We start from the raw sequence: 13,678 nt of genomic DNA, 5'->3' as shown, positions 1-13,678 counted from the left end.
CTGTCAACTGTCAGTTGAAAAACTGTCACATATTGGGCTTGGGCTTTGTTTATGTTTGCCGGCGCCTGCGCATCCGTGAGATAAACACGCAATGTGATGCAAACAAGTGGCTGTGGGCCACGTTGTGCTGGCCACCAAAAAAAGGGGTCCTGGGAGGTCTGAGGACATCCGTGGCATCGGATCGATTGGCGAGGGACATGCGCAGGACATGCTGAGTGGCCGAGGACTCCTCCTCAGATGTAGACACCAATATTTCGGCCAGAACGCTCCTGTGCCTCGTGCAAAACGGTTCATAATTCGTCCAGCTAAAACGCTTCTGCTTTCTGTGTGGATGTGAGTGTGCGTGTTGGCCAATGTAGAGGCCAGAGTAGAGAAAAATCAAATTATAAGCCAATAGCTTTCAGCACAGCACCTTAATTTTTGCAAGAAGAAACAGAAGTTCTTTGAATTTTCAGCGAACCGCATATTGCTTTTTTTCGCGCGTTTGTGTGAGTGGAAGGACGTGTGATTGTGTTCAGTGTCGCTTTTGTTGCCTTGGTTGCCTTACCAACACACACGTACACACAAGTACTCATCACACACGCACACACACCGTCACCCTTGGAGAAAAGTGAAAGTGAGACGCCCCAGCGACCCGGAAATCGGACAGCTTGGTACTTTTCGCATTCGGCGCACAACTTGGCTGAAAAAAAGTTAGTGGAAAACCCCCAGCTGCCAAAGATTCAATAATTTTCCACACGTTAACCGAAATCTAATCAAATTTTACCCAATCCGACTTTTCCCCCTCGACTTTCTCTTTTTTCTCTCTCTTTAATTTATGCGTGGCACATACAACATTTTTTCCTTTCTTTTTGGCACACACTTATACACAGCACAATTTTGGTATCCAACACCACCCCCCAACCCTCTCCTTCGTCCGACCCCTCTTTTAACCTTCAATTTCTGGCATGCTGTAAATTTTACTAAGGACACGAGAATTTTTCTTCTACTTTTCTTTACACTTTTTGTAAATATACTTTTTCTTGGATGTCTTGGCAAGCGAATTTTTTGTATACGATTTTTCCTACTTTGCTCACTTTTGGAATGGCAGTCGAAATGATTTAATATTAAGTAAGCAAACGGATTCTTACCAATCCGTTGCAAAAACAAAAACTGTATGTGTAAAATAAAATAAATATCTGAGGGAGAGGGACCAGAGACCGAATTCGCAACCGCAACAGGTAAGTGTCAAGTGGGTGAGTTATATGTACGTACGAGTAGAAAACTTTCGCAGCTAATTTTATTTGATCGATATTTGATAATGAGCATACATCCAGGTAATTTAAACTTTTCCCCGGGTAAACTTTTCCAATTTTCGATGCATGTTCCTCACTGTGCAGAGCAAACTTTGGCCAAAGTGTGCAGCAATTTTCTGCATTGTCTGGAGAAACACCCAAAACCACCCAATCACCAATCCAACCCACCACCCCCTGGCAAGGCTGCAGCCACGCCCACCCTGATCTGTGTTGTTGTTTTGTGCGTAGCTGATTGTGACAGGACCTTGTCTGCTGCCATTTGAGGTTACCTTTTACATTTTGCCTTTTTGCCCGCCTTTATGGTAATTGTAATTTAGTTGTCATTTAACCGTGTTCAAGGACAGGTGCGGAGGCTGTGGCGTTTTCAAAGGGGCTTTCAGAGGCTTACCTTGGTCTGGTCTCCCGGGGGGGTGGAAAGTATTGCCTTGAAGTACGGGGTAGAGCTGGCGCAGACGCGTTTCCAGGGAACTGCCTGTTGGCTGGGGCTAGAAGTTGAAGTGAATTACAATTTAATTACCAGCAGGTCCCAAACGGCTTAATGCCGGGCTTTGTGGATAGAGCCTTGGATACTAAAGAATTTATTTATAGAAATTTCAATTACGCTCGAATAGCGATGGCCTAGCATGTCGACTTCGATGAACTTTTTGTTAATGGTTACAATTTTGCTACTTTTCAAATCAACACATCACTTTGTATTGGGCAATAAGAATCTCAGCATATAAAAAATGTAAAGTTATTTAAAAATTTAATTCCAAAATGTATTAGGTAGGCTCAAATTAAAGACCCTGTTAAGTCCATTATTCTTTAGATTAAGGAATTTTTGCTAAAATCAATGCATGTTTTTGTTGTAAGTGTAGGCACGATAAAGACAGATATGTATATACAACTTAAGTCAATAAATTCACTGCAAAGTTACTGTTTTTAACTGTTTTAAAATTCAAAGTCAAGATTTTAAAAATAATTGTTTAGCTATGATACTGCATTTAAGAATATTTAGACTCTTATAATGTAAAATTTGATTCATACAACAAATTAATTTTAAAATCCATTTTGTGGCAGAGTACTCACCAACTCAAAGACAACTGAACAGGTACTATTTAATAGAAATAAATAAAATAAAAATTGTTTTATATTGATTATGTAGGCTGTGTGATCTAAGAAACAACAAATACTTACATATGTACATATATGTATGTATGGGCAAAGATAAATAAATTCTCCTAAGAAACATAAGGCAAAGAACAGAGATTAGATCACATTAAAGAGAATGTCTGGCTTAAGACAATTAAATGCATGAAATAAATATTCTTTAATTCAACAATTTGTAGCTTAAAGTACCGTAAGTCACATGGATTTATGAATGAAATTTTTGTTGGCGTACTCGGTCTTATCAGCAAAGAATATTGGCACAAAAAGAAACTTGTGAAATGGTTCCTGTAAACACTCTGTGTGATCCAAAATGAACTCGCAAAGAGAAATTAATTCTCTTCAGAACAGAGAGAATTTTTGGGTGAAGACAGTTAGATGCATGAAATAAAGTCTTTTAAAGTACCGTTTAAATAAAAATGTAAGAGAACATTGCTTGTGAGAGCATTTTTATTGATTACGATCTATGATTGCAGTAAACCCAGATGCCCGAGGCTTTGATTCTACCCGGCATGGCTGACGCAGAGCCGGACCTCTCGACGTTCGAGAACAAGACGGGGCTGGCGGAGGACATGAAGTTCCTGGCCTCCATGCCCGAGCTGTGTGACGTAACCTTCCTGGTGGGCGACACCCGCGAACCCGTCTGCGCCGTCAAGGTTTGTACTTTGTACCCCCATATTTTTCTTTGTGTATTGTGTACTCTCCGGTCTCCGGTCGGCTCCCCTTTGGTCGCACTTTGTAATCAGGTCACTGCTTAATCGCCGCTCTGGCATTTTAAATAATTGACACCCCTTGCATAACTTCAGTGTTGGAATGCGTCTCCTGTTGAATAATCCCGGCGCTGAATAACTTCCAGCTTAAACCCTTACAATGTTGGTAAAAATAAAAATATTTTTTATTTCCCTTACCAATGTGCTTTTAAAAAAAAAATATCTGAATGCAATAGGTCACAGAAATTACTTTATATTTCTTGATGTGGTCTTTAAAGTTAAATCTTTCAAAATGTATTGCTGTTAAGTTTCCAAATATCTTAATTGAGTTTAAACAAAAAATTAAACGAATTAACTTAACGAAACTATAATAATGAGAATATTAAGTAAACTTTTTAAATGTAGTATCGTATTAAATTAATGCACTAAACCAATCATTATGCCACTAAATGATATTATTATGGTTTCCAATCCCATATAGGCTGTGCTGGCATCCCGCTCCCGTGTGTTTGCAAAAATGCTGTATGCTGCCCCCTCGCCCCAGCGGAAAAGGGAAACCTCCACCAAGGAGAACAAGTTGCGCCTCTTCCTGAAACGCTCCTCGGAGCCCTTGCTCAATCTGCAGAATGCCGCACAACAGGTTCGTATTCGCATATGTGTTCTATATATTCATCCATAATCGATTACCCAGCGGGAGGATTACGTGTGTGATGTGTGGTGTGTGGTGTGGTGTGGTGTGCCGGTGTGATTTTGCATTTTGCCAAGTGGGTGTGCATCAATGGGGCTATTTTCGTATCCAGCTATTCAGTTACCTCCCCATTCTCCTACTTTTTCCTTCTTTTGTGTGTAAATACACGTCGTGTGAGCCAGTGAATTCCATTTAACTGATATCGATGTTCTTGTGCCTTTTCTGTTGTGACAACCATCATTCGTACTCGTTATCCCGCAACCCATATTCGTAATCATAGAGAACCGGTTTCACCCAACAATTAGCTCCGATACCCGAGGTAACCAAGCATCAAATATTGCCTCCGTGCGTGTATGTGTATGTGTAACTGTAGCTGTTACTGTAACTGTGTGGGTGTTGTAATTATTTAAAGTCCTTTGATGTCCTTGCAGGCAGTCTGATAAAGTTCTAAACAGCAGAATATGCTTCTTTTGTTTAACGTTTCAAATGAGAAACCTTTCGATTATATACTTTTGTTGTTATGAATTCGTTGCTTTTTAGATCGTTAAATCTTTAAAACGTTTCTGTTCTTTGTTAAATGTTTTCTAATTTCCAAGGACGTTAAAACTTCGGTTATTCGCTTAAATAAATCTTGAAAACAATAGTTAAGTTTCTAGGAAAATTTGTTTGTGGGTGTATTTACTATAACTATATTATACCTACTGATACTTATACTTACTGATAAGGGCTAAATGTATATGTCTAGACTGAGTGTGCACCTAATGTATTGTCTTGCTGTTGGCATATAGATAATTTTTTCGCGTGGCTTAGATGTACATCAAAAGCTCCGTTATTTTCCCAGCTTCAATACCTAATTTTTGTATGATTTACTTTTGATAACAATGTTTACTTTAATGCTGTTCGTATTGATCCTTAAATTATTTCTTCAGAAAATACTTCCTGCCTTTAACTTTTATTAGGGAGTAAACTCCCTCTAAATTCTATCTAAGTTAAGATTTCACTTTCAAATGAACTAAGTTTGGGTTGCCTGTGATCCTCACTATTGGAATGCCTAAGAAAATTATACCCGCTGCACTTGTCTCTGCAAGCTTAGTTGCTAGTGAATTGTTAGTTTAAACATTATTATACTTTATACCAATGCTGACTTGTGTTGATTTAGCCTTCAGGTCAGCAGCATCAGACTTTGATCATTGAGGAATTCGAACCGGATGTTTTCCGCCAACTGATTGAGTATATCCACACGGGCTGTGTGACCCTGCAACCTCGTACGCTTCTAGGTAAATGCTGACTATTTCTGGAGTTAATATATAGATTGATAGAGCTACTTGCTTTCAGGTGTCATGAATGCCGCCGACTATTATGGCCTGGAGGAACTGCGTCGCGCCTGCGCTGGATTTGTGCAGTGCTGCATCAATGTGGACACTGTATGCGCGCTGTTGGCCTCCGCCGAGCGTTATATCCAGTACAAGTGCACCAAGACCTTGGTGCAAAAGGTCCTAGAGTTTGTGGATGAGCATGGCACGGAGGTGCTGAACCTGGGCAGCTTCACACTGCTGCCACAGCACGTGGTGCGCCTGATTTTGGCCAGGGAGGAGCTGCGGGCCGACGAGTTCACCAAGTTCCAGGCGGCATTGATGTGGAGCAAGAAGTACTATGACAACAATCCGGTAAGCGATGAGGTCTCCTTGAACATCAGGACTTTATTAATCCGAGCTCTTACCCCACAGAATATCGACATAAAGGAGATCCTGGGCACTTTCTGCGAGTACATCCAGTTCCACAAGATCCCCGCCAATGTGCTGATGCGGGAGATCCATCCGCTGAATCTCGTGCCCTATGCCATCATCATGAACGCGCTGGCCTATCAGGTGGGTTGCACTGTGCTTCTCGATTGATTTGCGTTGCTTCCTTGGTGTTTAACTCAGTCACTCACGCCTTCATCTGTCCATCTATCTGTCCGCCTGTCTATCTGTCTATCTGTCTATCCGTCCATCGAACCATGCAACTAACCGCCAACCGCCAACCGCCTCCATTCCATCCATCCATCCTGTTGTCCCCTTTATGTCTGATTCTACACTTTGCAGGCAGACCCAGAAAGCATCGACCCCGGAAAGCTGTCTCCCAACTCTAGCCGAGTGAGGCGGGCGCGCCAGAACCAAGGTCGCTCCATGTCGGTCCAGAGCTCGCTGGATCCCTACGGCTCGAACACCACGCTCAGCTCCAGCGGCAGCAGCGACCCCACGAGTGGTCCGCATCACAGCAACTAACATAAGTTGAACGGCCCCTCCTCCTCCTCGTCGTCGCAGCAGCAGCAGCAGCTGCACGGCCACCACCGCCATCGCCACCACCACCAGTCGCTGCCGAAGATCCGCAAGGCCAAGTCGCAGTCCTTCCGCACGCGACGCAGTCCCTCGGAGCGACGAAGTCCCAGCACGAATGCCCCCAATCTCACGCTGAACACCAGTTTGAACTCTGGCAATGGCGGCGGCGAAAAGAAGCGGAGTCCTCTAACGCCCAAGAGTCCAGTGATGCCGGTGCCGGAGTCCAAGAGTCCGGGTAGCAGCACCTCGCTATCGCGCCAGGGAACACTGAGGGCCTCGAATCGGCGTAAGAACAGCGGACAGCTCTCCATTTCCCTGGGCACCCAGGGCAGACGAAGTCCCGTGGGTCTCAACGATCGTAGTCCCCAGGGACGTCGCAGTCCGCTCTTTCCGAGCAGTGCTGGCGGCCTGAGGTCACCGTGCGACCCGATGACCAGTCCCACGGTGCGAAGTCCCACTGGCGAGCCGCGTAAGAGTAGTCCCACCTTTAGTGTGCACACACAGGAGCGTCGTTCGCCACTGGGCGCAGTGGCTCCCACGGATTTTGGCTGCCAATTCGGATTGCCGGGCACGCACCGCAGGAGCCCCACATCCACGGTTCATGTGCAGGACATGGCCACGGAGCCGGAAGAGGCGGGCTTTGTGGGTCTCAAGCGGCCCTCGATAAGTCTCTTCACACCCATTTACTTTGCCAGCGAGAAGCGCTCGCCCATGGGTCCCATACCGCCGATAACCGTCTCGAATCCCGCCGAGACTTACAAGGAGGCGGCGGAGGCGGCTGCCCGGGAGAAGGAGCGGGAGAAGGAGAAGGAGGCAGCCCAGCCGCCGGAGAAGAAGAGCGTAATGCGTGAGATACTGGCCTTTGTGCGTAAGCCATCGAAGCATTTGAGCAGCCGGACCAACCGCTTTGCCAATGCTTTCACACGCGCCGAATCGGGTTCCTCTGGTGGCCCGCTAATCCGACAGAGCACGTTCTCCGCCAGTCCAGCCGCCTCCTCGACGGCGGCCAAGAGTGCTGTGCAAAAGCAAATGTCCGAGGTGGGCTTCGAGCCCAAGATATCGCAGAAGTTCACCCACTACGCCAAGATGTCCCTGCGGCTGAGGCGATCCACCAAGCGCGACGAGGAGGAGAAAAAGCAGAGCTCGGCAGCGGGCTCGAAGAGGCCCAGTGCGGACCTGAGCCAGGCCAATGCGGAGCACCAGCAGGTAGGTGGATCGGATGAGCTGCCCTTCGAGCTGGCCAATGTGCACTTCGAGAAGGTAGGTGAGTCCTATATCAAGCATGAGCGGCTACGCGAGTTGCAAGAACCGGAAGTCGAAAAGGAGATCGAACGGGAGCAGGCAACGGAAATGACAGGCGAAACGGAAACGGAAGCAGAAGCGGAAGTGGAGGTGGAGCAAACCGATGCAGCCATGGCGCTGTTCGTGGAGGAGGTCACCAATTCGCTGAAAGTGGTGGCCCTGAATGGCGAGGGCGGAGCAGCCGCTGTCCACCACTTCACGCGTCGATCGGAGAGCCGGGAGCCCATTGAGCCGCGGATCAGCGAGGAACGGGAGTCGGACTCCAACGATCTGATGATACCCGACGAGATGCGCGCCGAGTTGGTAGAGATCTTGAAGGCCTACGCCCCAGAACCAGTTTATGTGAATCTGCAGGCACTGCGGCGGGAAACGGAAGACGCGGACCTGGCCGTCGCCCAGGCTGAGGCTGCAGTCTTGGCGGCGGCCCTGGTGGCCGAACCCCTCAAGAAGCCGCTGCAGTGTCCTACCATCGAGTTTGAGCCGCCCTCGCGCCGCTCCTCCTTCGACCCCCCCCGCTCGCCCTTCCTCGAGCAGCTGCGCAGTCCCGGCGTGGACACGGACACCGATTTGATCAATCTCCAACGGCTCGACTCCGGCGGCGACAGCTTCGACCTGGTCGAGAGCAAATGGAGCAAGTCCAGTCGCGGCGAGTCCAGTTTCGATTGTCCCTACTCCTCCAGGGACACCAGCTTCGATGTCTCCATTTCACGCTATCAGTCCACCAGTTACGAGGATCAGACCTCCAGTTTTGAGATTGTCGATACGGATGAGAAGGGCGCTCAGGGCGCTCAGGGCGGTAGAAGGGCCGTGGACCTGCGCAAGAGCTCCATTGAGCTGGTCGATGCGGAGACCTTCCAAAGGTCGGGCTCCTCCTGCGGCGGTCGCAAGTCCTCGCTGGAGACCCACTTTGATTACACGCCCACCGATGGTCGCTCGCCCAGCCTCCCATTTCCGGCCATGAGCAAGAAGCAGCGCACGGAGAACTTCCGCCAGCTGCATGTGTCCCAGTTCAGTGCCTTTTCCCGGGCACGCAGTCCGCTCTCCCAGCAGACATCCTCGAACTACAGCTCCAGGGACAGCTATGATTCGAGTGGCTCGTATCCGCATGGCTATGGCTATCCGCCGGAGCCACAGAAATCTCCGTACGGCGATCCCAGTCGCAAGCACTTTCCGCTGACGGTGCGGCAGAAGAGTCGGGCGGAGGAGGAGGAGCGTGAGGTGCGCACCTTCCTCTGCACGGACCAGAGATGTGCCTCGATCTTCGAGCCGCGTCCCAGCTCCGTGCTCACCCAGCAGCTGTCCACCGGGTCCATGTCCACCCCATCGGGCTATACAAATGGTACACCCCGGGTGCCGTTTGGACCCGTACCGCTTGTCCATGCCGGTCCGCTTTCATCCACCTGCGTCGGCGGCGCCGGCGGCGGCGGTGGCTTCTCCAGCGGCAGCGAGTTCGAGCCACCGTCACCGAGACGAGCGGCCAGTGCCTCGCCCAAGCACACCTTCACGTTCCGCATCGTGATGAAGAAGGTGGACAGCTCGCCGGAGGCCCTGTGCCCGGAGCGGCATCGGTCGAGGATAATAGATAGGTACAGAAGGCGCGACAGTCGCCGCAAGCGAATCCACGATGCTGGGAAAAGCTTCTAGGGGGGACAGTAGGGCGCAAGTTGAGTGGCCACCAGTGATGGGTAAAGTACTTAGATAGGATACTAAACACACTCACAAAACCAGACAAAAACCAAATTGACCCAAGAAGTTTCTAAGCTAACTAGATTTCAGGAGCAATGATCTAAAAAGTGTCTAAATAAACTTGAACCATCTTAATAAAAGGAATTAATAAAGTACATTTCAACATTTTTTAGTTCATTTTTCCTAAAATGCATGTAAAAAATGCAAGTTAAGTGCAAAAAGTATCATTCTAGGAACAATGATCTAGAAAGTGTCGAAATTAACTAAAATGGCCCGACATTATTTCTAAAAAAAAAGTCATTTTAATCCTGTTTGGTACATTTTGGTGTTTTGGTGTTTTATAAATACATGAAGAGCCGAGTAACAAATCAAAATGTTGCAAATTAGCTTAGCCCAATAACTAAACTTAACAATAAACTGCCTTTTACACCCTTATCGAGGGTACAATACAATACTCTTTCAACCAATATTTGCAATACTCATACCGTAAAGAATATATCTCAGAACGAATCAAATTCTGTAAAATAAAAGCCATAAAGTCCCGCAAATATTTTATAAAATCATAATTATTAAAGCCTATTGCTAGGGAAGAGAACTACACTTATTACAAAAACATTTCGATGTTCAAAATATGGTAAAAGAATTAACACGTTTTAAAACCGAATGCATCTAAGTACCTGTTACTAAATAATTTGTTTTTTAATAGTCAGTTGTAAAATAAAGTTATTTGTGTAGCAATACAGGAAATAAATGTTTAGTTAGGTAAGCAAAATATATAGTTCCCATCACTGGTACCCCGTACCCCAAAAACACAGGTGAACCTCATGAAATACTCGCGGCAATCTCTTGATATCTCCACAATACGCATATATTTTTGACAATCTCAGTGTGGCATCTATCGAGAACCTCTAGCAATCGCAACCTCTTTAGGGTTAAGGATGACACCGAACTGCTGGCGTTTGGTAATCAAACTTTATAAAATGGTTCTGGTTTTTAGGCCGTTTCAAAAGCTCTCTACCAAAGGCGTGAACTTCGGCCGACCGAAGTCAGTCCACACTTATGATCTCTGCTGATTTGTCAAGCAACCCAACTCATTGGACCCACGGCTACAAATAGCCAGCCGTGGATGATATTAATTATATATTGTATATTCTAAATAATTAACAAACTTATGCGCAACAATAATTCCTCCCACGATTTACCTGACTACTATTTAAACGACAAACAATAGATCAAAAGTTTATATGTATACATGTGCATAAGAGTTCACACTTCGATGTTGTAATTAATGTGGAAACCGAAAACCGAAAAGCGGAAAATCGAAATCAGAAAGAGAGAATATTCTAAGTATTTGTGCATTTTTACGTGGTTCCTGTTATATAGCTATATATATATATATATAGTAGATATATGCGCAGTCAGGCGCAAGTATTACAAATTTTTGATGGCATAATATAATCGATATACATTGTATGTTTTTAAGGAACCTAAGAAATATTTAATTCTTAATGTAACCGAACTGCGCTGCTATTGCAAAGGGTCAGAAAAGTTTTTTCTAGATAACTCCTAAGACTAAGATCAGAGCAAAATAATGCGCATACAAGAATGTGTGTGTGCGCATAATTGTATATTAAAGCTGGATTTGGGGCCGTATTTAAATCTTAACAATGTAAGAAAGCATAAACTTTTGTGCCGCAAAAAAAAAAAAAATGAAGATGAGAAGTGAAAAATATGGTATTATCAAATTAATATTTAGTGTTAAACTTTGAGCAACATTTTTGGACTCTATGTTTGTCAGTTAAAAACAAAGGAACCCTAAACCGTAAATTTAAGTGGAGTATCCAACAAATCATAATTTACAAAGTATACACATTGTATGTAATACTCGTTGGCTTTTTAGCAAATTACTCGTAAGCCGAAAGATATCAGCATTTTACAGGTAATTACGCATCATGAGCATTTAATTCCAAGTTAAGATGGTAGCTAATCGTAGCGATAACCAGTCGATCTCGGATCTCGGATCTGGAGCCCCCTTCGATCCAGGACTACGCACTACACTCGTAACTAATCGGAATGCCAGTAGAAACGTTGATATTTTGATTTGTAGTTGCTTGTTTTGAAACTAACCAACAGTCGCTGACCAAATCGCTTGAGCAGTTACTTATTTTTGATCGATTGCGCCTCTAAATGCTTGCGAGAGGTACGGAGTTTGTAGCGACTTGAATCCTGGCCAGTGCAACAGCCAACTACAATTTCACAATGCCAACTTCTTCTATTTGCAGAACGGGTTTACGTTTACAGTGTGCCAGCTGGATCGGATGTGGATTTGGTCCCGGGATTTTAAGCCCAAACCCATACGTTATTAGGCATTTTAATTCAGAGTATGTCGTTGTCGTGGCGTTTGTTAGACTAAGTCCAGTTCCAGTTCCAGTTCCAGTTACAGTTCCAGTTCGAATCGAATCGAATTAAATGTCTTACTTTGCATTTGTACTGTTGTACTACATATATTGTTGCCGCTGCTCACATACTATGCATACTCGAATAGTTAGAGCTAAAACTAAAACCTCCATACATTATGTGCGTTCGTTTTTATTGTAATTTGAGACAACAAATAAAGCCCAGATTTCTGTGTTACCTTAATAAAATTACTTAAACTTTGGCATCCACATGGAGGGCCATCATGCCGTCGAAGTCATCGGCTCCGATGTGGATGTAGCCGTAGCCATTGTCCTTCACCGTCACCGATTTGCCGGTGCAGGAGCCATTGATCAGGCTGCCGGAGATCACATCGCAGTACTCGCCGGCGGGCAGGCAGGTGTTCAGCTCTTGGGACAGGTCGTACTGGTTGTTGTTGACCGCCAGGAAGCCCTTGTTGCCGCGGCAGAAGGAGATCTGGCTGTCGCCATTGTCCCACCACTCGGCCATCTCCGTGTCACGTACGGCATTCTTGAAGCCCACCATCGCGTAGATCTGGCGCCAGCGATGCTCGCAAATCCAGCCATTCACACAGGCTCCGTCCTCATCGAACTCCGGCGAGATAATCCTCTCCTGCGCATCCTGCGGCGGCGGAGTGTCGTGATCATCGAAGGCAAAGGAGCTCATCACGCGACTGATGCCATACGGATAGGCCAAGTGGAAGGCGGTGGCCATCTTGTACTGCCTGGGCGACTTGTAGTTCAGCACGGCTCCCGCATCGCGCTGGTTGTCGTGGTTGTCCACAAAGGTCAGGGCCTGACCCGAGGGCAGGAATCCCCAGCCGGTGCCCCAGCTCTGCAGCCACCTCAAGGCGTTGTTGCCACGGAAGGCGTTGCCGATCTCCTCGGAGAAGCGGAACTCGGTGACGGCACCCAGATCCTTGTACTCATCACGGGACACGGTCTCGTGGCCATGGTCGATAACCTCCTGGAAGATGAAGGGACGGGCGTTGTGGGGGAATCCGTGATCGGTGTTCAGGTCGCTCAGGCTGCGGTAGATGTACTGTACGAAAATAGTCCAATATTAAAACATGATTATTATTTACATAACTAGTTAAAATTGCTTAAAACCGCAATCTATGATATTTAAAGCAGAGAAACACGCAAACTCACCTCCAGATCCTCCGAAGCCATGTGCTTGGCGGCATCCACTCGGAATCCGGCCACGCCCAGTTCGATGAGGTGATCGAGGAACTCGATGAGCTTGCTCCTAACCCAATCGCTGCTCTGGTCCAGATCCTTGAGGCCAACCAGCTCGCACTGCTGCACCTGGAAGCGATTGTTCCAGTCGGTGATCTCGCAGCTGGGGTGGAAGTCCTGGGCCGAGAAGGGAACTCCCGGGAAGGATTTCTTGCTGGGCTCCGCCTCTGTGCCGGCTGTGCCAATGGCCACGCCATCGAAATCGCCGGACATGTGGTTCAATAGCACATCCACGTAGATGCGAACACCCACTTCGTTGCAGCGACGCACCATGTCACCGAACTCCTCCTCATTTCCCGAGCGAGTGGTCAGCTTGTAGGAGATGGGCTGGTACCTTTCCCACCAGGGACGACCCGCCGAAATGATGTTCTCATTCACGGGACTCACTTGCACTCCGGCAAATCCTCGGGGACCCAGGAAACTCTCACACTCCTCGGCGATGTCCGACCACTTCCATTCGAACAGGTGGACAATGGTGTTGCGATTGCCCCACCAATGGGGATTGTGCTGGGCCAGCGAAAGGCTGCCCGCCAGGCAAAGCGTCAGGGCCAATGCGAACTTGAACATGACCGTAAACTGTAGGCAATCTTTCAAACCAATTCCCCTTTTATACCCCACGGGCATCGAATCTTATCGCGGATTTGCTTCGCTTGGGTCCAATTTACGACCAGCAGATGGTCGCCTTTCGATTGGAGGGCAGATTTACAATGGCCATCGGCTGACCTATGACAATAAGAGATACTGGGGCAGATATTTGCAAGTATTTTTGCTTTCCCAGAAAGCGTCTCATGATGTCTCAGGATGATTAGATTCTTGAGTACATTAGACACCGTTGCTTTAAAATACAAAAAAAAAT

At 46.7% G+C, this 13,678-nt stretch overlaps 2 protein-coding genes across 9 annotated transcripts; one reads left to right on the top strand and one right to left on the bottom strand.

The window, feature by feature from the left end:
- Positions 1–276: 276 nt before the first annotated feature.
- LOC108144562 (serine-enriched protein) lies at positions 277–11,788 on the top strand. 8 transcript variants are annotated; one of them, XM_017269548.2, is made up of 9 exons: positions 277–1,220; positions 2,918–3,097; positions 3,633–3,791; positions 4,120–4,158; positions 4,999–5,116; positions 5,175–5,506; positions 5,567–5,707; positions 5,924–5,974; positions 6,155–11,788. In XM_017269548.2, exons 2-9 carry the CDS (start codon positions 2,927–2,929, stop codon positions 9,104–9,106), a joined length of 3,963 nt encoding a protein of 1,320 aa, XP_017125037.1. In that variant the 5' UTR covers positions 277–1,220; positions 2,918–2,926; the 3' UTR covers positions 9,107–11,788. The 8 variants fall into 8 exon arrangements, with proteins under 8 accessions (XP_017125037.1, XP_017125031.1, XP_017125030.1 ...); XM_017269542.2 differs by having other exon boundaries at positions 277–692; positions 1,091–1,220; positions 5,924–6,209; XM_017269541.2 differs by having other exon boundaries at positions 277–692; positions 873–1,220; positions 5,924–6,209.
- On the bottom strand, positions 11,722–13,409 carry LOC108144561 (alpha-amylase-related protein). The gene is made up of 2 exons (XM_017269539.2): positions 12,736–13,409; positions 11,722–12,625 (listed from the first exon to the last, which is right to left on the bottom strand). The coding sequence occupies exons 1-2, from the start codon at positions 13,387–13,389 to the stop codon at positions 11,798–11,800; spliced, it is 1,482 nt and encodes a 493-aa protein (XP_017125028.2). The 5' UTR covers positions 13,390–13,409; the 3' UTR covers positions 11,722–11,797.
- Positions 13,410–13,678: the final 269 nt, after the last annotated feature.

This window comes from Drosophila elegans, unplaced genomic scaffold, assembly GCF_018152505.1.
Source record: "Drosophila elegans isolate 14027-0461.03 unplaced genomic scaffold, ASM1815250v1 contig_183, whole genome shotgun sequence".
NCBI classification, from domain to species: domain Eukaryota; kingdom Metazoa; phylum Arthropoda; class Insecta; order Diptera; family Drosophilidae; genus Drosophila; species Drosophila elegans.
Note: the sequence above shows the minus strand (reverse complement) of the source record. Positions and strands in the feature narration are given on the sequence as shown.